This window comes from Vipera ursinii (assembly GCF_947247035.1).
Source record: "Vipera ursinii genome assembly, chromosome: 7".
Taxonomy (NCBI): Eukaryota; Metazoa; Chordata; class Lepidosauria; order Squamata; family Viperidae; genus Vipera; species Vipera ursinii.
Genome location: NC_139521.1, coordinates 18,005,013 through 18,028,159, shown reverse-complemented (window position 1 = coordinate 18,028,159; position 23,147 = coordinate 18,005,013). Strand labels below are relative to the sequence as shown.

General features: G+C 40.5%; 1 protein-coding gene across 1 annotated transcript; it reads right to left on the bottom strand.

Moving 5' to 3' along the window:
• Nucleotides 1–1,680: 1,680 nt before the first annotated feature.
• On the bottom strand, nucleotides 1,681–21,703 carry ASIC5 (acid sensing ion channel subunit family member 5; the record flags this gene model as incomplete). Its single annotated transcript, XM_083368071.1, has 10 exons — nucleotides 1,681–1,871; nucleotides 2,341–2,432; nucleotides 9,100–9,268; nucleotides 10,614–10,761; nucleotides 11,298–11,447; nucleotides 16,405–16,527; nucleotides 17,666–17,897; nucleotides 18,153–18,459; nucleotides 21,214–21,280; nucleotides 21,614–21,703. 10 exons carry the CDS (start codon nucleotides 21,701–21,703, stop codon nucleotides 1,681–1,683), a joined length of 1,569 nt encoding a protein of 522 aa, XP_083224197.1.
• Nucleotides 21,704–23,147: the final 1,444 nt, after the last annotated feature.

The following is a 23,147-nucleotide window of genomic DNA, read 5'->3' as shown; positions in this document are numbered from 1 at the left end:
GCTACATATTTTCCTCTTGTTATCCCTGAAAATGTGTGCATAGTATCTATATATTAAATGATGTTTATAAAAGACGTCACTAATGACATTCTTTAGACAGCTGTTATTATCTGCAACTGCATAAACCAGATATCTGAGCACAAAAGAACATACTTTTGTAGTAATTAATTGCTTTAGGAAACAAATGTATTAAAATAAATTCATTTCAGAAGAATAACTGAATTAAAAAATGCATATTTCAGGGAAAGTTCTACCTAATATATAAATATATATTTTCTTGTTTAAAAATATATCAATACATTAATATATGGAAATGAACCAAATTTAATCTAAATTTTCCTGACCAAAAATATATATACGGTTAGGTAGAGGTCTTACAGTCTTACAGTCACAGATTATTAAGCAAACTCACATAGTGGTTTTATTTACCTGGCCCACTTAATCAGGATTAATCAAAATTTACTTGATCCTTTTCTTAGATTGACATGACATGCTTAAGTGTACACTAACCACATCCTGCTGATCATTATTCAATAAAACTATCTAAAGATCTATGTTTTGCAGTGATATGAATTAAATACTTAAGGAAAAGAAAGATATGGAAAAAACAAACAATATAACTATGCAATAAGTTATCACTTGAATCTAAAAAGTAATGCAACACAACAGTAAAGCAACATTAGGAACACAGATCATAAATAATTAAATCAGGTCCAAAGCTTTCACATGCTGTTGAAAAGATTATAATGCAAGTTTGGGGAAAATCCCTTTGGTATTTTTCAGAAAAAGGGGGTTACAACTGAAAAAGTCTCTTCATTGCAGCTACCACTTTTTATAATTAGATTAGATTTAGATTTATAGATTTATATACCGCCCTTTCCCGAAGGACTCAGGGCGGTTTACAGGGCATTTTAAAATCACACCAATACAAAATACAAAAGTTAAAAGACAATTAAAAAGATTAAATTATCCCTGAAAATAAAACCCCAGTTAAAATTCTCAGCCTGGGCCAGAGAGCTCAAAGAGCCAAGTCTTCAGGTCCCGGCGGAATGAATGCAGGTCAGGGGCAGTCCTGAGCTCCACAGGCAGCTGGTTCCAGAGGGCAGGCGCACCCACAGAGAAGGCCCTCCCCCTGGGTGTTATCCGCCGGCAATCTTTTACCAGTGGCACCCTGAGAAGACCCTCCTTGTGCGAGCGCACTGGATGAAGGGAACTTGATGCTGGCAGCAGGTGTTCCCTCAAAAATTGAGAGGGTTCCAGTGACCAGTACCGAACAGTAACTACAGATTGAGAAATGTTTTGGGGGAATTTTTCTACCAGCTGTATGGAATAAGATCTTGAACAATTTGAACATTAAATCAGTACTTTGATAATGGCAACAGATTGCAAAGCCCAGCCATAATGGGATTGCAGTGACCACCATTTTTACTGGCTGCTGTTTCACATCAGCTGAAATATCTGGACCATTTTCAAAGCTTTATACAATAATATAGGTAACTATTATTCTGTCCAGATAGGTGCATAAAGTGGACTTTTTACTATCCTGATAAAAAATGAGTAATGATACCAAGCCCTTCTTTTCCTCTAGTAACAAAGATAGATGTTAAAAAATAAATGATGTGTATATACAGAAAGGGTTAGGGGTGTCTACATCACTTTTAATTTGTTTTCTGCAAGGTCTTAGCATTCTTGTATTCTTCTCTTGTGCATTTGTTCATTCTGATTTGAAGTGTTCCAATCAGGCAATTTTGGTGCTTTTAGTAGAAGAAAAACACACATCCAACAGAAGTTGGTGAAAACATATTCGACAATTTCAATTATGGTAATCATACTAGCTCCACAAAATAAGCCCAGTTGACCACCAATATCAGCTGCAATGAAAGCCACAAATTTATCAATCTAGTGTTTTTAAAGTGCAATTATATCCTTATTTAATCAGAAATAACTTACTTTGGAGTCAATATAATTTAATACTATATATATTAACAACTTGATCTCATCAGCACAGAATATATTATATTTATAGTTCAGAATGAAAATGCATGTCAGCTGGCCATTTTCTCCATATTGACATGTTACCTAACTTGGAGATATGATACTGGTACCTTAGTCCTGTGAACATACTTGATGTCAATGAGACCAAAACATGATAAAAACTTATTCACTATAGGCCTGTGGGTTTTATATATTTTGTTTATCCTTATATTCTCATCTATTTTTATATTAGAGTTGAATATAAGCAAATTTTAATAAAATAAGAACCATAAAGTTAATTACATATTATTCAGCTTTATCTGAACTAGCAATAGCAGATATAAAATGTAATTATAGAATACTTACCTAATAGTTCTGATACACTCAGGGCCTTCTGCTGCTGGGTCATTTTGTAATTCAAATTGTGGTATTTAATGTCAATATATACAAGATTATTCCTAAGGGTTATAAAGATAATGTGTTGTCAGTTTAACTATGCTTTTCTTTCTACATAGGGAAAAAGAATCAATTAATAGCTGACAGCACACTTTAACCTGTAAAAGTAAACAATATTTCTGGTTCAGTCACTAAACCGTGTTTGACTCTTCATGACCCCATGGACCATAGCATGGCAAGCCTCCCTCTCCTCCACTGTCTGTTGGAGTTTGCCCAAATTCATGTTCACTGCATCAAACCTGTTATGTTTTAGTGGCTTCTTATACCCAGTTTTTCAGATCATAATAAGTCTCTGAATTGTGAAGAAAATTTTAAGCATTGACAAAGCAGGAACATAGACAACTTGGATTAGAATATTGGTCCTACTCAGTGCTTTTTTGTAAAAGAAAAAGGTGCCGGAACTCACACATGTCATACAACCCGCCTTGCCTACCCTACAAGGTTCCATCCAAAAAAGGTGCCGGAACTCCGTTCTGAGCGTTGTATGAGAAAAAAAGCCCTGGTCCTACTGCTGCTTTGCATCATTAGCTTAAGACATTTGGATGCCTAGATTGATCGGCTTCTTCATATTAACCCAAGCAAGGCATATATCATCAAATTTAAGCAAGTTTTGGAATGAGACAGTAAGTCTCACAAGTATCCCTTCCTACTCTGGCAGCAGAAATTAAATCTTCAGTGAAATAATTATAATAGGTTCTTGATGGTAATGGGCTTAGTTAATATAAGTTAGCTGAGAGAGAAAGACAGAAAGAGAGAGTGGGAGGATGCCTGATCCAATCAACTCAGGATTTTAATTAAAATGAAAGATGTGTGGCAGGCTTTCAGTATTGTTCACTTAAAATTGGTTATTAAAATGCAAGAATTATGTTTCTAATTCCAAACTAATAGTTTTTCTAAATTTTGAATTCAGAATCATTACATTTTATTTTACTTTTTATGTGTAGTGAAAATTGCCTTGAGTAGTATGAAGTTGCTACTGCTTTTAGATGTTTTGCCATCAGTGACTAGTAGATTTAATAATATCTCCTAAGAAGTGTGTGTGTGTGTTCAGACAATGAAATTATGGTCAATTATATACTCTTGAAAGTGTATGCATACATGGAAATATGTATTTATTCAATTTACATGGCTATTCATTTGCCATAGCAATCTAATGTCCAACAAGATATAAAAATACAATTAACAGTACTGGGAGACGTGATGAGTACCAAACAAATTTTTCCCATAAGGAATAATGTAGTGAGTCACAAGGCAGCTGACAATGAAAAATTCTAGCTCATGCATTGAGTACTAAACAAATAATGATTACCAGGACAAAATTTTCACATCAAAATGCATTGAGTACCAAATTCAATGAGTTTCATAGCAGTTGAGTACCAAGCTAGATAGGTAGAAGCTAGATAGGTAGAAGCAATCAGAGAGATGTAGTACCAAGTACCAAGCTACCAAGCTACGATTCTACCATTCTGTTTTAAATAACTATCGTCCAGTCTCCAACCTTTGCTTTTTGGCGAAGGTTGTTGAGAGTGTGGTGGCGCATCAGCTTCCTCTGTTCCTGGAGGAAACTGATTATCTGGACCCGTACCAATCGGGTTTCAGGCCCGGATACAGCACGGAGACGGCATTGATTGCGCTGGTGAATGATCTCTGGTGGGCTCGGTACAGGGGTTGTTCCTCTGTCCTGGTCCTATTAGATCTCTCAGCGGCTTTTGATACCATCGACCATGGTATCCTACTGTGGTGTCTCAGGGGGTTGGGAGTGGGAGGCACTGTTTTACGGTGGTTCTTCTCCTATCTCCTGGGCCGTTCGCAGTCAGTGTTGACGGGAGGGCAGAGATCCGCCCCGAGGCCTCTCGTTTGTGGAGTTCCTCAGGGGTCGGTTCTCTCGCCCCTCCTGTTCAACGTCTATATGAAGCCGCTGGGTGAGATCATTCGTGGTTTTGGGGTGGGGTATCATCAGTACACTGATGATACCCAACTTTTTCTTTCCACCCCGAACCAACCCAGCGATGCCCTCGCCGTGATGTCCCGTTGCCTGGAGGCGGTCCAGGTCTGGATGGGGAGAAACAGGCTTCGTCTCAATCCTGCCAAGACTGAGTGGCTGTGCATATCAGCATCTTGGGCTAACCAGACTATTCCACCTCTAACGATGGGGGGTGAGGTGTTACCCCCCGTTGATAGGGCTCGCAACTTGGGCGTCCTCCTGGATTCACAACTCAATTTTAAAGACCAAAATGGCAGGGACCTAACAGAGGCAGAAGAGATTAAGAAGAGGTGGCAAAATTACACAGAAGAACTATACAAGAATGAGCTTAACGTCCCTGATAATCACAATGAGGTGGTCACTGACCTCGAGCCAGACATCCTAGAATGTGAAGTGAAGTGGGCCTTAGAAAAGCTGAGCAACAACAAAGCTAGTGGAGGTGACAGTATTCCAGCTGAGCTATTCAAAATCTTAAAAGACGATGCAGTAAAAGTGCTACACTCAATTTGCCAGCAAATTTGGAAAACTCAACAGTGGCCACAGGATTGGAAAAGATCAGTTTACATTCCAATTCCAAAGAAAGGCAGTGCCAAAGAATGTTCAAACTATCGCACCATTGCACTCATTTCTCATGCTAGTAAAGTTATGCTTAAAATTCTACAAGCTAGACTCCAGCAGTATGTGGATCGAGAACTACCAGAAGTACAGGCAGGATTTCGAAGAGGCAGAGGAACTAGAGATCAAATTGCTAACATACGCTGGATCATGGAGAAAGCTAGAGAGTTCCAGAAAAACATCTACTTCTGCTTCATTGACTATGCTAAAGCCTTTGATTGTGTGGATCATAACAAACTCTGGCAAGTCCTTAAAGAGATGGGCATACCAGACCATCTTATTTGTCTCTTGAGAAACCTATATGCAGGCCAAGAAGCAACAGTAAGAACTGGACACGGAACCACTGATTGGTTCAAAATTGGGAAAGGAGTCCGGCAAGGCTGTATACTGTCGCCTTGCCTATTTAACTTATATGCAGAGCACATCATGAGAAAGGCAGGGCTAGATGAATCAAAAGTTGGAATTAAGATTGCCGGAAGAAACATCAACAACCTAAGATATGCAGATGATACCACTCTAATGGCAGAAAGTGAAGAGGAACTAAAGAGCCTCTTGTTGCGAGTGAAGAAGGAGAGTGCAAAAGTTGGGTTGAAACTAAACATTAAGAAAACCAAGATCATGGCATCTGGCCCTCTCAATTCCTGGCAAATAGATGGGGAAGAAATGGAGGTAGTGACAGATTTTACTTTCCTGGGCTCCAAGATCACTGCAGATGGGGACTGTAGTCAAGAAATTAAAAGACGCTTGCTCCTGGGGAGGAAAGCCATGGCAAATCTAGACAGCACACTAAAAAGCAGAGATATCACCCTGTCAACAAAAGTGCATATAGTCAAGGCTATGGTCTTCCCAGTTGCAATGTATGGCAGTGAAAGCTGGACCATAAGAAAGGCTGAGCGCCAAAGAATTGAAGCCTTTGAACTATGGTGCTGGAGAAGACTCCTGCGAGTCCCTTGGACTGCAAGGCGATCAAACCGGTCAGTCCTAGAGGAGATCAACCCTGACTGCTCTTTAGAAGGCCAGATCCTGAAGCTAAAACTCAAATACTTTGGCCATCTAATGAGAAGGAAGGACTCACTGGAGAAGAGCCTGGATGCAGATATTTGGCTGGATGGAGTCACTGAAGCAGTAGGCGTGAGCTTAAATGGACTCCAGAAGATGGTAGAGGACAGGAAGGCATTGTCCATAGGGTCGCGATGGGTCGGACACGACTTCACAACTAACAACAACAAGGAGCCGTGACCAGGGGGGCTTTAGCCCAGGTTCGCCTGGTGCGCCAGTTGTGACCCTATCTGAACTGAGATGCCCTACGCACAGTCATTCATGCGCTTGTGACCTCCCGTTTAGACTACTGCAATGCTCTCTACATGGGGCTGCCCTTGAGGACCACTCGGAGGCTTCAGCTGGTGCAGAATGCGGCCGCGCGAGTTGTGATGGGGGTTTCCCGATACTCCCATGTAACACCTCTACTCCGCGAGCTGCATTGGCTCCTGGTTGCCCTCCGGGTGAGATTCAAGGTGCTGGTGATGACCTATAAAGCCCTAAATGGCTTGGGTCCGGGTTATCTGAGGGAACACCTGCTGCCAGCATCAAGCTCCCTTCGTCCAGTGCACTCCCACAAGGAGGGTCTTCTCAGGGTACCGCCGGTAAGAGACTGCCGGCGGACAACACCCAGGGATAGGGCCTTCTCAGTGGGTGCGCCTGCCCTTTGGAACCAGCTGCCAGTGGAGCTTAGGACCGCCCCCGACCTCCGTTCGTTTCGCCGGGACCTGAAGACCTGGCTCTTCGAGCTCTCTGGCCCAGGCTGAGAATTTTAATTTTAATTTTAACTGGGGTTTTATTTGTTCAGGGATGGATATAATTTTTTAATCTGTTTTTAACTTTTGTATTTTTTGTTTTAATCACCCTGTAAACTGCCCTGAGTCCTTCGGGAAAGGGCAGTATACAAATATAATAAAATAAAATAAATAAATACATATTAAAGTACCACTGTACATCAAAACAATATTTTAAAACCTATGAAAGCAACTAAAAAAATCTATAATCATTTCAAATCACAACAGAGAGGTTCCAACAAATTATTCAAACCCCTGTCTAGAAACATATCTATGTCTTCAAAACCTTCTGAAAAGTGTTCAGGACCAATCAGATCTCAGGGCTATGATGTTCAAAGGGCAAGTATTGTGACAGAAAAGACCTGCTTTCTGGGTTCTGCAAGATAGCACTTTTTTAATCAATGGGAGTCTTAGATTCCTGGATCTAATTAGATAGGTAGAAGCAATCAGAGAGATGTAGTCCCATAAATCACCTGGCCCCATGCCATGAAAGGTTGAGAGCTGACAACCTGTATTTTGAAGTATATCTGCAAGCATACTGGGAGCCAGTGTTGCTCACAAAGCAGAGATATAACAAGTCTATGCTGCTACATTCTGGATCAGTTGAAATTTCTAGATGCTTTTCAAGGGCATCCCCATGCAGAGCACTTTGTAATCACATCAATTCCAGTATGCAAATAACCAATATTGTTATTTATTTATTGTATGATGAAAACATGACAAAGAAAAGTAAACATATACACACAATCCCTTATATTATATGCAAAATGTCTATGGAGGTATGGCAGTGGCCTCATAACTGGATGTCTCCTCCTGGGCTTCATGGCCATGACAAACAGAAGAATATAACTGATAATGCATAATACAATACTGATTTAATATCTGGGAAGGTAGCTAAATTCTGTGGCAGAGCAATGGTGTTCAGATGCCATTGGATATTTAATTCCAGCTGTCCACAGGCTTTTTAGCCTAGCTATTTTTTATTTTAACATTGGGTGTCTTTTTTTTCTTTTTGTTCTTTGACTGTAGATTCTTAAATAATAAAAAGACTGCCTATTTTTTGCCTAGTTCTGAAAATTCAGGATTCTTTAATGCAACAACTACTTTCTTAGGTAATATTTTTCTCTTCAGAACACTTTGTCTTATAATTACTTAATGGTTTTGCTAATGGGCACCATTTTTATGATTGCTGACACAATAGATATGCTAGTACTCTTTACCTATGGCTTACAGCTATTTTTTTAACTTTTTAACTTTTGTTTTTTTAATCAATGAATGACAATTAGATGACCATTTATAATGTTTATTATGTTTGCTTATTAATATGTTTGCTAGATTCATGTTGGTTAAGTACTTGGGAACAGAAATATTTTCCTGTAATTTGTCAAGCTTCACTGAGTAATTGCAAGATAGAGCTCCATTTGTGGACAATCAAATGTCAGAATAAATTAAATAAAAATGTTGATAGGAAACTCAGTCTGCAAAAAAAGATCCAGGCCACTCCTGTTTTTGATATAAAGCAAGTACAGTTTTTATCATTGCAATGACACAGGGGGATGCTTTTTCTAGAATGATTTTTTTTTCAATCTTGCCCACCCTGGAATCTTCACACTGATTTTCTTCTCCTAAATAAATCATAACAGTTCTTGGATTATATTAGTAAATAAGAATGCAACAATGGTACTAAACTGAGGAAAGAGTTAAATATGTCATCTTTCAAAGCAAATAATTCTAATACAATTTGGCAAAAAAAAAGGTTGGCCTATAGTCCTTTCAGGGACCAATAAAAATGTGGCCTAGCCCAAGATATTATCAATATATAATATATATAGAATAAGGAACAGATGGAAACATTTATTTACATCTAGTTCCTTTTTCCATTAGTGGTTCCAAGGTCAGAACACACTGAGAAAGAGCTGGGATTGCACTGCCAGGTGACATCACAATCATGATAAAATTTAAGGGTCTTTAATCCAATGTTTTCATATTAAAAAAAGTAAAAATAAAAACTAAAAAATCCTGCTGAATGCATGGTTATATCCAAGCTGCTCTTTGGACCATGATTGGTTTGCTATTACTTTTATTGGGTTTTTATTGTTATTGTTTCCTGCAAAAGTAGTTACTAGGCCAATTTTTGCTTAGCTTCTGGGCCCAACACTATTAAGCAAGTGCTGTATATGGAGTGAAACTAAACCTGAAATCTGTCTATGGTTTAACTATATGATAAAAGAAAAATACCTGGCATATTCTGTGTTTTTCTTCAGCTTTGCAGATAGGAATTTCAGGGCTTGTTCACTTGCAAAAGTTGAATACGAGATGGTGATTGGGTAATCTGTTTCTTCACATGGTACTGGACATGTGGAATTATGTGTTCCTACTGTACACAATCCCATCAATTCTATTTTATCTAAAATGAAAAAAACAGTACACACACAGAAGGAGAGATACCAAATTATTTATATCAATAAAATATTGACTGATGTCCAAGTGCACTGGTTTCATTTTGTATTCTTTGCAACCCAGCAGAACAAAATTAGGTAAAGAGGCTGAAGATTCTTTATGTACATAGACAGGTTCACCCTGAAAAAAACCTAAGTGGAATAGGATCAAATTGGAATGGTGTAGAAGCTAGCAAAATTAATACGTTCCAAAATTTCAATGGATCCTATTTGGGAATGTGCAGAAAAACACTCAGAAAATAACTGCACCAGAGACAGTTGTACAGCTTCTCAGACTATTACCAAGTGCTCCATTCTAAATACCTATTCGTACTGATCACAGTATCTAGAGCAGTGCATGCAGAGTCCACCACGTACTGTCCAGTGCTGGTCAGAGTTGGAAAGAATTCAAGAAGCCATACCCTGCATATTTTCCTTAATTTGCTATTTCCATCAATGTAAATGCCAGACTCTTGTTAACCTGTTTTCTAATCCTTATAATTATGTCTGATGCATTTAGGTAATTGTGATATGCGTATAGTTAGGAAAACCCTACGTTACATTCTAGTATCATATCTTACTGAATCTTACAAGAGTGGTGCAGGAGCTCAGGTCATTTACCAACATTCACCCAATGGTCATATTATCATGTCCATATCTTAGTGATCTAACTAGGTATAATTTGGTATAGCTACAATGGAATTTTTGAACCAGTTTTTAGTTTTGTGATACTTATTTATTAGTTATACTCACACAAAGTAGGAGAAACACAGCTGTAAAATTTCTCCAAGTCACATTCTGTGCCATTTCCTTTTCAACAGGTGCACACGACAGTTACAGTAAATGAAAATGAGAAATATAAACAAAAGTATGAACAGCACTTTCAAACTTATATTTCCGTTCATCTAACAATTCAGCTTTATATACACTCACAGGACGCATATAAGATCTCTTTATATAGGAGAAAGAAAGATTCCATTGATGAATCAAATGGCAATTTCAGCCATTTTTTCCAGTACTTATATCTCCTTTGAAGTTTTCCCTGAGAAGGTCTATGTGGAGCAAAAATAGAATGTCCACTCTCTCCATAACAGAGGTATCCTTATACTTCACTGTTGCATTAATTGTGATATGTCACATTTATATAGTTCTGTTTTGAACTTTACCCATTTGTATTTTAATCTAAATGTATTGTAACATCTGCCTTTAGACATCTTGGTAGCTTTTTTCTCCAATCATGATTCCTACAGTATTATTGGATTTTTCTTAACCCAGACTCCCCTTTGTAAAATAAGTACATCTGCCAAGTTGTACCTGGCAGCATAAAAGGTAAACATTCACAGTGCTTTTGTATAAGGTGGCCCTTGCATTCTTGTAGACATCCATATGTACTGTAGATTTGATGATGCTGAAGCTTGATGTCTGGGTTGCATTCTCCCCAAGGGTATTCTTGGATAATTGTCTGACGTGAAAAAAGGAAGTTTTATTTTGAGAAAATGGCATCAATTTCAATAGCAAAGTGTTGAATGAACAACTTTTAAAAATTAAGCCCAGAAAAATAATTACTGTAAAATAAACATTTTCAGCACAAATCATCTTTGAATACAAAACATACCTGAACATAATGTGAATTATATTCCTAGGCTGAAATAAATAAAAAAGCTACTGTGGAGATATGCACATTTTGCTTTATAGCAGAATCATGGTCCTATCTCAATGTAACTTTTAAAAATGCTACTTTTTTATCCCTTCTATTCCCTAATCATAAACCTAATCTAACCCTTATTTTATAGTAAAGCAGTTCATTATCAGGACTGAATTTGATTTAACTATGCAGATCAACAATTATTTTGCAAACTAAATCCTAAAGGTCTGTAATCTCTTTAAAACGAGATTGTTATAACTATACAAATCATATATTTTATTTTTGATTTGTTTAAAATATAAAAAATAAAATAATATTGAATCCCATTTTGCATATCAAGTGCTAATACTTACTTTTACCTCTTGGATTGCAGCATGGGCATGCATCCCCACTGGTGTAAAAACACCTAAACCATCAAATCGGGGAGGTTCTTTAGGTGAGTGGATAGCAAAAGTTATGCCAGCATCAACAAAACCAAGATTAGGATCATCAGTGAACTGACCCTAATAAGATTATTTAGAGAAAGATATAGTAAAATAGATGGGATAAATTCCATGTCAGTGATCTGTTAACTGCTCTCCTGCAAAATTACCTACAGTGTTGATGAACTGAAACAAAACAATATGAACTATATTGGTATGAGGTATTGCTATATTATGTAATGTGTCATTTTTATTGTTAATTATCCTTCAACCATACAGATTAAGATTGTAGTTCTATACACATTTACTGGACAACCAGTCCCATTAGGTCTGAGCAAATGCAAATAGTTTTAATTATGGTCACTGACCAAAAGTGCAAACAAAAGCAAAAGTAAAATGTACAGACTTTAGGATAATCTTAGGTTTATGTTTTTGTGACTACCATACAAATGACCATTCAAACTTTATCTACATATCTTGGAATCTGGACTGTAAAATGAAGTGATCGATGTTTCAGAATTACCCAAATACAGTGAAAACTTACAGGAAATTAAACAATGGAAAATGCCCTGACAAAGAATACAGGTTAAAAGCATGCAACCTATTGCTTCTAATATTTGATAACTGCAAGAATACAGTAGATTCTCTCATCACAAACATCTGCTAGATACCAATACGTTATTAAAGTCATTTGAACCATGATATCATGATGCACATAATAGCATTAGTGCCCCCTGCTCCCAGTGCTGACATCATTTCTCAGTATGCAGAAATTTCTTTAATTTTCCATACTGCACTTTGAAAGAAAGATATTGCATCTTGCTATATCTTGCTATATATTGTTGCACTTTTGTGTATAGGAATTCCTAAGTTACAATCATATTAACTCTTTAAGGGTAAGAAATTTATTGTGCCCAAATGTAACTAAAGACACAATTATTTGATATTTTGTATCATTAATTCTCATTCAAAGCTCACTTTAACATGCTCAAATCATAAACGTAAAGATTGAAAACCCCTATGATCAGAATTTAGTGTTTGTCATGTATTTGAGTTTCAAAAATAGCATTTTATATATTAAATGCATTTAAGTGCATTTTAAATGTATTTTAAAAATTGTATTTGAATATTTCTAAGAGGCGGGGACAAGAATGTAGACTAGACTGGGCTCCATAGAGTACTTAAGCAAGTCACTGCTAGTTTGAAGGAAGCCTGATAATAAGCAATATCCTGCTGGGTATTTTTGGACCTGCTCTTTTGGAGTTGCAGCATGTATGAGATTGCACTATATAGCTGAAACAATAAACTAGCACATTCAAACTTTCCCAATGCTTAAAGGTAGTATAATTAAGTTCAAAACATTCTGATAAATTCATACAATTTGGCATTCCCCAATCTATTGCCTCCACACATCTCATTAATCTCAACAAGACCACAATAATGCCAGCTGATTGGGAATGATAGGCATTGAATCATTCTAATATAATGGGGTATTAAATTCTTTAAGGTAATCTAATCAACCCTCATCCCATTGCAGGAAGCCCATCCTGTTGTGGACATCCTGTTCTTGAAAAAGTACAGTGATGGAACATCTATAAATTTGTTCCTCTGTTTAATAGCTCACACAATAGCCCACCAGGCTTCCGGGTGCTGCACCGGCCAAGAGCTCAAGGTAGGGGTGGGGGAGTGGCGGTTATTATTAGGGAGACCTTATGTCCGCGGGAGACCACCGTTTCTCAGATAGTCGGGTGTGAGTCTCTCTTTGTGAGATTTGGTTCTGGGGCGCAGTTGGGTTTGCTGCTGACGTACATTTCGCCTAGTCGTACAGCGGCAGCCCTGCCCGAGCTGCTCGATATCCTCTCAGGGTTGGTGGTTGAGTTTCCCAAACTTATAGTTTTGGGAGACTTCAATCTACTATCCCTGGGAGGCTCATCTGAGCTAGCTCGGGAGTTCATGGCTTCCATGACGGCCATGGACCTGACGCAAGTAATTTCTGAACCAACTCATGAGGGAGGCCACACCCTTGACCTGATTTTTTTTTATCTGGACGGTGGTTGGATGATCTTGGTGGGGGCTCTCCATTTATTATGCCCCTGTCATGGACCGATCATCCCCTCCTGCGGATGGTCTTCCGTTTTGCCATCCCCCGCCGTGGGGATATGGAACCAATTAGATGGTACCGCCCCAGACGCTTAATGGATCCTGATAGATTCCAAGTGGCGCTGGGGTCCCCACCTGCCTCCATTGCTCACAGCTCGGCGGATGCCTTAGTGGAAACCTGGGAAAGGGCAGCCACTGAGGCACTTGACCGGGTTGTACCCTTGCGGCCCCTGACCTGGCGCAGATCCCAGCGAGCTCCATGGTTCTCCGAGGAGCTCCGGGAGATGAAGCGTCGGAAACGGGGCCTAGAGAGCTGTTGGAGGTCGAGCCGATCCGAACCCGACCGGTTGCGGTTAAGAACCTATATTAGGTCTTATCTCGCAGCGATGAGGGTGGCGAGGTGTAATTACTTCTCTACCCTCATTGCGTCCGCAGATAATCGCCCGGCCGCCCTGTTTAGGGTGACTCGCTCACTTCTTAATCAGGAGGTGAGGGAGGATCCCTTGCAGGGTCGTGCCGAGGAATTTAGTCAACATCTGTCGGATAAAAGCGCTCGGATTCGGACCGGTTTGGACTCCAGCTGGGCAGAGTCAGGCGATCAGGACACGGGCGGTCTTGTCAATGTTATCTGGGAAGAGTTTGATTCTGTGACCCCTGATGAAGTGGACAGGATTATGGGGAGGCTGAGCTCCTCCACATGTTTGTTGGATCCGTGCCCTTCCTGGCTGGTTTATGCAGCTAGGGAGAGGACACGAGGCTGGCTCCAGGCGGTTATATCTGCTTCTTTGAGTGAGGGTTATTTCCCCACTGTCTTGAAGGAGGCGGTGGTGAGACCTCTCCTCAAGAAGCCTGCCTTGGACCCAGCTGTATTGAACAACTTTCGTCCAGTCTCCAACCTTCGCTTTCTTGCGAAGGTTGTTGAGAGTGTGGTGGCGCATCAGCTCCCTCTGGTCCTGGATGAAGCGGATTATCTGGACCCCTACCAATCAGGTTTCAGGCCCGGGTACAGCACGGAGACGGCATTGGTCGCTCTGGTGAATGATCTCTGGAGGGCTCGGGACAGGGGATATTCCTCTGTCCTAGTCCTATTAGACCTCTCGGCGGCTTTCGATACCATCGACCATGGTATCTTGCTGCGGCGTCTCAGGGGATTGGGAGTGGGAGGCACAGTTCTTCGGTGGTTCTCCTCCTATCTCCTGGGACGTTCGCAGTCGGTGTTGGCAGGGGGGCAGAGATCGGCCCCTAGGTCTCTCGTTTGTGGAGTTCCTCAGGGGTCGGTTCTCTCGCCTCTCCTGTTCAACATCTACATGAAACCGCTGGGTGAGATCATTCGTGGTTTTGGAGTTGGGTATCATCAATATGCCGATGATACCCAACTTTTCTTTTCGACCCCAAACCACCCCAGTGATGCCCTCGCTGTGATGTCCCGTTGCCTGGAGGCGGTTCGGGTCTGGATGGGAAGGAACAGACTTCAGCTCAACCCTGACAAGACTGAGTGGCTGTGCATTCCGGCATCCCGGGACATTCAAAATGTTCCATCTCTTTCTATGGGGGGTGAGCTCTTACCCCCCGTGGATAGGACTCGCAACTTGGGAGTCCTCCTAGATTCACGGCTTACCCTAGAAGATCATGTAGTGGCCGTGACTAGGGGGGCTTTTGCCCAGGTTCGCCTGGTGCGCCAGTTGCGGCCCTATCTGGACCGGGATGCCCTGTGCACGGTCACTCATGCGCTCGTGACCTCTCGCCTTGACTACTGTAATGCTCTCTACATGGGGCTTCCCTTGAAGACCACTCGGAGGCTCCAACTGGTACAGAATGCGGCCGCGAGAGTTGTCTTGGGAGTTTCCCGGTACTCCCATGTTACACCTTTGCTCCGCGAGCTGCATTGGCTACCAGTTGTCTTCCGGGTGAGGTTCAAGGTCTTGGTTATGATCTTCAAGTCCCTACATGGCATGGGTCCGGGGTACCTCGGGGACCACCTGCTGCCGGCTTCAACTCCCCTCCGCCCTGTGCGTTCCCACAGAGAGGGCCTCCTCAGGGTGCCTCCGGTCAGGGAATGCCGACTGGCGGCCCCCAGGGGGAGAGCCTTCTCTGTGGGTGCCCCGGCTTTGTGGAACCAACTGCCGGTGGAGCTCCGGACGGCATCGGACCTCCGAACTTTCCGTCGTGGTCTGAAGACCCATTTGTTTGAATTGGCCGGTCTGGCCTGATGGGGGAGCTGGGTTTTAAATTGTCATTTTAGATTGCTTTATTGTTTTTAATTGGGCACTGATTTAATCTTTGTTTTAACTTTTGTATAGTACTGTATTTTTATTTATATGCCCTGTGAACCGCCCTGAGTCCCCAGGGAGAAGGGCGGTATATAAATTAAATAAAACGTAAACGTAAACAATGAGAAAAATTCTCTTTATTCCATGTTTGAATCTTTCCCCATTAAGCTTCCTCTCACTGGTTCTTGCCTTATACCCTGTAACATCTCTTCATGTATTGAAAGACATGTCTGCACTTAGCCTTCTCTTCTTTAGGCTAAACCAGTGTTTTCCACCTTGGCAACTTTAAGATACAGTATGTAGACTTCAGCCATCAGAATTCCCCAGCCAGTCATGTCAAAATCCACACATCTAGGAGTTGCTATGGTTGAAAAACACTGTGCTAATCATAGCAAATGTAACTACTGTACATAAGATTTTGTTCCAGTGCAGTTGCCCTCTGGTTAGTTCCCCAAATTCAACCATCCTCATTAAATGGGCCAGTGTTCCCTCTAGTTAATCAATGGAAAATGGTAAAAAAACAGCAGGTAGCTTACATCCCAGACACCAACTTTGATTTTTCCCTCACCATGACTTGCTAACCTTGGCAAGGAAATAGCAATACGAATTATAGTAGTTCACTAACCAGTGGAGTTTCAAAAATGGTACATTCATGAGAATATCTCTACCTGTTTGACATCAAAAATCAAACTGAGGCCTCTTCCAGAAAGGCTAACTCTTCTTCTTGTAGGAAGTTTAATATGATTAAAAGTAAAGCAGTTCCCATATTCAGTAAAGACATGAACAAAGTCCTTCCACAAAAAAAAAGAAAAGAAAAAGAAAAATGGAGTTAGTATTTTCTCACAGACATTGTAGCTTTTGGGTGTTGCTATTGCCTGTGGCATTTTAGTACCACAGAAGTCAGTGAATGAAGAAGTTTGTACTACACACCATTTTGCAAGTATCTTTCTATTAAAAAAAACTAAAGATTGAATTTTAGCTCTGTTGAAAGTAGTCAATCAGTGCAGGTCTCATCATGCTTAGGCTTGTAGTAAGGTCCCATCAGTGAAATCAATGGATTTTAATTAGGGAGTTTTTAGTCACAATGCTTTTATTTAGCATAAATAAAACCAGATATTAATGAGGTGCAATCTGCTTGGGAATACCATACATCTATGGGAACTATTTGTTAAGAGCTTTTAAATTTCAATAATTATGTTCTGACCTTTTTTGATGGATGAGTGGGAATTAGTTTTTGAATTAAAATCAAGACTCACTTTGTGAATTAAAAACCTGTGGAGTGATTCACTAATGCAGGGGTCTGCAACCTTGACAACTTTAAGACTTGTGAACTTCAGCTGCCAGAATTCTGGGAACTGAAGTCCACAAGTCTTAAAGTTGTCAAGGTTGCAGAACCCCTGCACTAATGTATACCTACACCCTTATGTATTGGTGAAACACTGAGCAAAAAATCTCCAACCTTAAGATATATTGAGAGCCAGGTTGGTCTAGTGGTTAAGGCACCAGGCTAGGAAGTAGAAGACTCTGAATTTAAGTTCCACCTTTGCCATGAAAGCCATATGGGTGACTTTGAACCAGTCACTCTCTTTCAGCCCAACCCACCTCACACAGTTGTTGTTGGGAATTAGGAGGAGGATATGTTCACTGCCTTGAATTATTTATAAAAATGATAAAAGGCTATAATAAAAAAATTAAAATATTAGCATGTATTATCACATTGCATTTGTTTGGCGCATTATTAACTTTGCATATATAGCCCTTTGCTAAAAATCAAAATAAGCATTCTGACAGCCAAATATGCATTCTCTTACCCTGGTAGAAAACTGTGTTTCAGTTTTCAGACAATATTTTTTCAGACAATATTGCCTTTCAAGACTACATTTATTTCAGCATTTGGATAGTACATTTTTATAAAAACAAAAATATTACCTTTGGATGGCATTTTTTCCCAAAAAATTCACAACTCAGCAATGTGCTGCTGTTGAGATAGAAACCATTATCTCTTGTGAATTCTTTGATGCTGAAATTTTGATTCCCTTGAAAAAAATCTTGTAGTTCTTGACTAAACTGATCATCAGTACTGAACATACGAAGAACTCCTGATACTATGCTCCATAGGAAGAAAACGATGCTCAGGTTAGCTACTGCTTGAGTTTGGAACCTATAAGCATAAATCAGAAATGCAAATATAAATTCTGAATGCTTGAGTAGCCCAATGCTGTCTATGGGTTTTTTTTCTATGCAAAGATGAATTACACAGAGATTATCTAACTTTACATTGGCTACAATTTTGCAACCTTTAACTCATATAAATGCATACTCTAAAATGCTAGAATTGTTAGCCTTGATGGTTGTCCAATTGTGATCTTCATAGCTTAAAATCATCTAAGACACAAAGAAGAAAATAGTGCCTTACCTGTTCAGATTACAAAATGTTACAGCAGGAAATTCAATATTCTCCACATATTGAACTACAACTGAGGTGGTGGTGGGCCAGCTGAAATAATTGAAGAAACGACAATAAACCTGCCAGGCAACTAGGACGATGGAGCCCAAGACTACTACCATCCATAAGATCTTGCGTATCTTGCTCTTGGTATGAATAATATTGTTGATCCCGTGGAAGGAGGTGGAAGTTGCAAACTCATAGTCATATTTTTTCCTTTCTTCCAAAGATGGTAGAGTCTTTCTTGTGAAATAAAGCCTGGCTTTTTCCAGAATTCCTTAACATTTAACAGATAATGAAAAAGTCCATTCAGAATGAGTTCAGTTGGATAATGGATACATTAATTAAAACAGTGTGGGCAATTTTCATTATGTATTTATTCTTGGTGTCTACACATTTGGCATGTGTTTCCAAACAAATAGTTTAAAAAAGGAAGCAGAGATTAGAGAGAAAGAATCCATACAAATGTTTCGACAAAAAAATCATGAAAAATTCTCTGATGATAATTTATACTAGTTTGTCTAAGGATCGGTGATAAAGGATGACATTTTAATGCAAAAATATAAGAAGTAATTCAGAGATATTTTCCTATGAATATAGTTGTTTTTCTATTATTTCACTTCTTAATCTACTCTACAAACTGCAATCCAAGATTGTGCCTGGAGAGTAGATGTAAATAACATATGCCATTTTTCTAAGTATATGAATAATTGCAGCTGCAGTCTACCTACATATTGTATTCAAAAGAATTAACTGTTCAATATATTCTCAACAAGAAAAGTGTTTACAATTTTCATTGTGTCCATAAAAAATGAATAATGCTACACCTTAATATAACTAGCCAACTCAGTGTAATAATTATCACACCATACCTTTGCCATGAAAGTTCCTTAATTTTCTAAGCTTCTCCATTAGACAAATATTAGAAGATTCATCTCTAAAACATGGGCAGTTAATTGCTTTTATAACATCAGGAAATGGGTGGGGATTATATTAAATACACAACAAGGTGTAATTTGCCTGTCTCGGTTGCTACTCTCTCTCCCTCATACACACACATGTATACACAAACAAGAAGGCTAAATGCATACATTTAAGCGTACAAAATATCATATAAAAAGATAAGTGACACTTTTTAAAAACTGTAAATAATATTATAATTAATGAATTAATACTAATTACTAGAATATCAGACAGAAAGGCAATGATAGATTTTGAGTAAAACTCAATAGTTTTGATCAAGCAATAGGATTTGCTGTTTCACTTTTTTTCTTTTGAAACTTCTTAATGCAGTTAAGAAGGCTTTGTGTGATTTCACTGCATTAGCTGACAGTCTTTCCTGTGAAAGCAGAATGTTCAGTTTCACAGAATGTTGCAGTTAATACCTAGGTTATCAAATTGATTCACACACATTATTCTTCACTATGGACCCGAGTCATAGTTCTATCAAGAATCAGTAGAGTTTTCTGCTTTGAAGTAATTCCCATGTATTCTGATGAAGTTCAGAGTCTACTCATAAACATGTGTGTATACAGTACATGTAAAATCCAGTTGGGATTAAAAAATGTAGCAAATCTGAATAGAGTTATGATAATTTCCATAAACAGGCCTGTTTATTATACAAGAGGAACCCTGCAGTGTATGCAGTGATATCACAATTGCTCTTAATTTACAAAATAAACATGGGAAAAAGGTGAGAGGAGCATTGTGCTCCAAAATTATCAGAATTCTTAATATCTGTAATTGATTAAAATTCATACTGAAGATTACAAAATGTATGTTATATATTATCATTACTATTTACTAATAAATCCAGTTGGTTTCTTTTTGATTTACTTACGAAATTTCACAAAGCTCGATTAATTGAAGATGAAAATTCATGAGCATGAATAACACTAGAGGGAGCCCAGTAACTACCCATTTAGCTTCATTCTGGAAGACTCAAAATGAGAGGGTGATAATTTACACTCAAAATGAGAGAGTGATAATTTCCGTACTTCTTCGGAATAGTCATTATTTGCATTAAATGTATCTTTCTACTGGAATAAAGATGGTGATGGGGAAACCCCCTTTCAAAATAACACAGAAGAAAAATGTAGGTTGTTGGAGAACATGGAACCAGATTAGTTGATTTACTAGCTGTGATCTTCCCTGAATAGCTTAGCTGTGGTAAGTTCATATCTTAACTACTTGTAACTGAGATAGAGATAGCCATTAAATTAGCCTTTTGCAAGATGACACATATCCACATATGATTCCATTCTATTTTATTTCATTGATTTAATTAATACTGAAATTAATGAAATTATCTGTCTAATTTAGCTTAATTACTTAATCTTGACCATTGTGGATGGTTTAACTATCTGCAGTTATCAAATATAGTAGCATACAAAAATAAATAAATGCATAGTTTCTCAACAAATAATTTAAAAACTAAACAGCATCAACAAAATCAGACCTGGCTATTGTATGGCTTCTTCCTTGGGCAACTCCACCTGCCTTAAATTTCCATGGTTTTAATGTAGATTATGTGACTTTCCATGGATTTCGACTCTCTGGAGAAAAAAAAAGCAGAAGAGGTAGCATGGGAATTATTGCAAATAGTGAAGAGGAATTGTTATAAGAAAGCATAGACAATGTTGTGAATTGACTATTTTTAAAAGGTCCATATGCCGTGTTTGCTCAGAGACTCAGGATTCATAAAAATACATGTTTGCAACTTCTATTTTTCTCTGTCTTAACTAAAAATTGTACTCACTTACCTATTCATACAACCAAGCTATGAAGACCCCTCACATTAGAGCTGCCATGCTGCTTCTAGCTTGCATACAGTTAGGGTGGGGGGACAGGGAAAAGGTTTGGAATGCACAGATGGTTTCTATCAGTGTGAGCGTCAAGGTCACTGAATAAATGTTTTGTCTTCTCATAACAACCGTTGGAAGACTCATTGGACAATGTGACCTGAACTGTCAGAAAGGAGAGTGAGCAGTGATGGGTTTCAAATAATTTAACAACCGGTTCTCTCTCTCACCCTCCCTCTGCCTTGGTCGGGATGGGCTGCTCAGGGGCTTGGCTGGGGTGGGGGCAGGAGGTCCCATCTAGGGGGGCAGGAGGGTACGGTTCGGGGGTTGCAGGAGTCTTAGACTGGGGTGGGTGGAGGATGGGAGGGTCAGCAGGTCCTGGTTGTGGGAAGGTGAGGGGGTCTGGCCAGGGGGACAGGAGGGCTGAGATGCCTCCATGGAGGAAAGCCACTCCCCTGCCAGCCAAAACTCTCAACCATACCATGGTCATGTAGGATTGTGTAGAAGGGCACTGGGGGGGCTGGGGGGGCTGGCAGGGGGGAATCAGAGCTGCTGCCATCTCCCTTCCACAGCACAGCCCCATCGGCATAGGCGGAGACAGTCCCGGGATGGCCAGAAGGGGACCCTCACCCGGCCTGGGCCCCATCCACTCAGTGGCTCTGATGGGGATGGTGGCTGCTGCTGCTCCTGTTGCTCCAAGCCTCTCAACTGGCCAGCCATGGAGGGAAGAAGGAGGAGGCAGAGGGGCAACTGGGAGACTGGAGCCACCTCAGCTGCCTACTGGCTGTGGCTGGCCCCACCAAAGCAGCCCGAAGAGGCAACGGATCTCGCACACCAGCTGCCCAGCCTCATAGGGCAACAGTGCCTGGGCAGAGTGTGGGGCTAGGCAGGAGGCAGTGTCCGCAGCAGCAGTGAACCCTGCATCACCAGGCCTGGCTGGCAGCAGCTCCTCGTGCCAGTGGTGGCAGCGGTGGGGAAAGGCAGGCTCTGCTGCATGCCCACCCCTCACTGCTGCTGCTCCGCATCATCCCATGCATGCCTCTGGCCCACCACCACCCCAGCAGATGCTGTGCTGTGGAAGGGAGATGGTGGGAGTGGGCTGGAGGCCCTTGCAGGATGATGTGGAGCGACAGCGCCAAGGGCTGTGTGCATGCCACAGCTCGTCTTCCCCCACTGCCGCCTCCACCAACATGAGAATGGGTGGCACAGCTTTGCTTCTGGAGCCTTGTGATGCAGGGAACACCGCCACCATGGCTGGTGCCTCCTGCCCAGCCCTGCGTGTTGCTCAGGTACCGTTGCCCCACAAGGGTGGGCAGCTGGTGTGTAATATCTGCTGCCTTGTTGGGCTGCTGAGATGGGGCCAGCTGTGGCTAGCAGGCAGCCGAGGCGGCTGCAGACCCCCAGCTCCATCTCTGCCTCCTTCTGCTTTGCTGCAGGGCCAGGTAGTCAATGGGCTCAGAGCAGCAGGAGCAGAAGCAGCCATGGCCCTAGTCGGGGCTGCTAAGATGACAGGGGCCAGGCCAGGCGAGGGCCCCCTTCCAGCTGTCCCAGGGCCATCTCCACCTGTGCCAATGGGGCTCTGTGGCCAGTTTGCCATGATGCAGGACAGTGCCTCTTATGTTTTTTAACCATGACAACTAGATAGGACATGTTAAATTTAGAAGTATAAAGACAGAACACTCAGTGCATATAGTCACATAAATGTTGGCCCCAAGAATTACAGTTCCTACTCCTCATCTCATGATCATTTTCCACTAGAGTGCCATTGAGAATAGAATAGAATAGAATAGAATAGAATAGAATAGAATAGAATAGAATAGAATAGAATAGAATAGAATAGAATAGAATAGAATAGAATAGAATAGAATAGAATAGGAAGGGACCTTGAAGGTCTTCTAGTCCAGCCCCCTGCTCGAGCAGGAGAACATATACCATTTCAGACAAGTGACTGTGCCAGGACCCACTTCAAGTAATCACCAAAGAACGCAGAACTCTTGAAACAGGCATTGTCTCAAAAGGAAACCCATGTGAATGATATAATTAAGTAAGCAATATGCCCCCTCCCACCAAAGTCATAATCTCCGTTTGAAATCCAGCCAATCTACTGGCCGGCAGCTGACTGGCATGGTAGGCGCACATCTCAAGGTCGTCTCCAGCTTTGTTT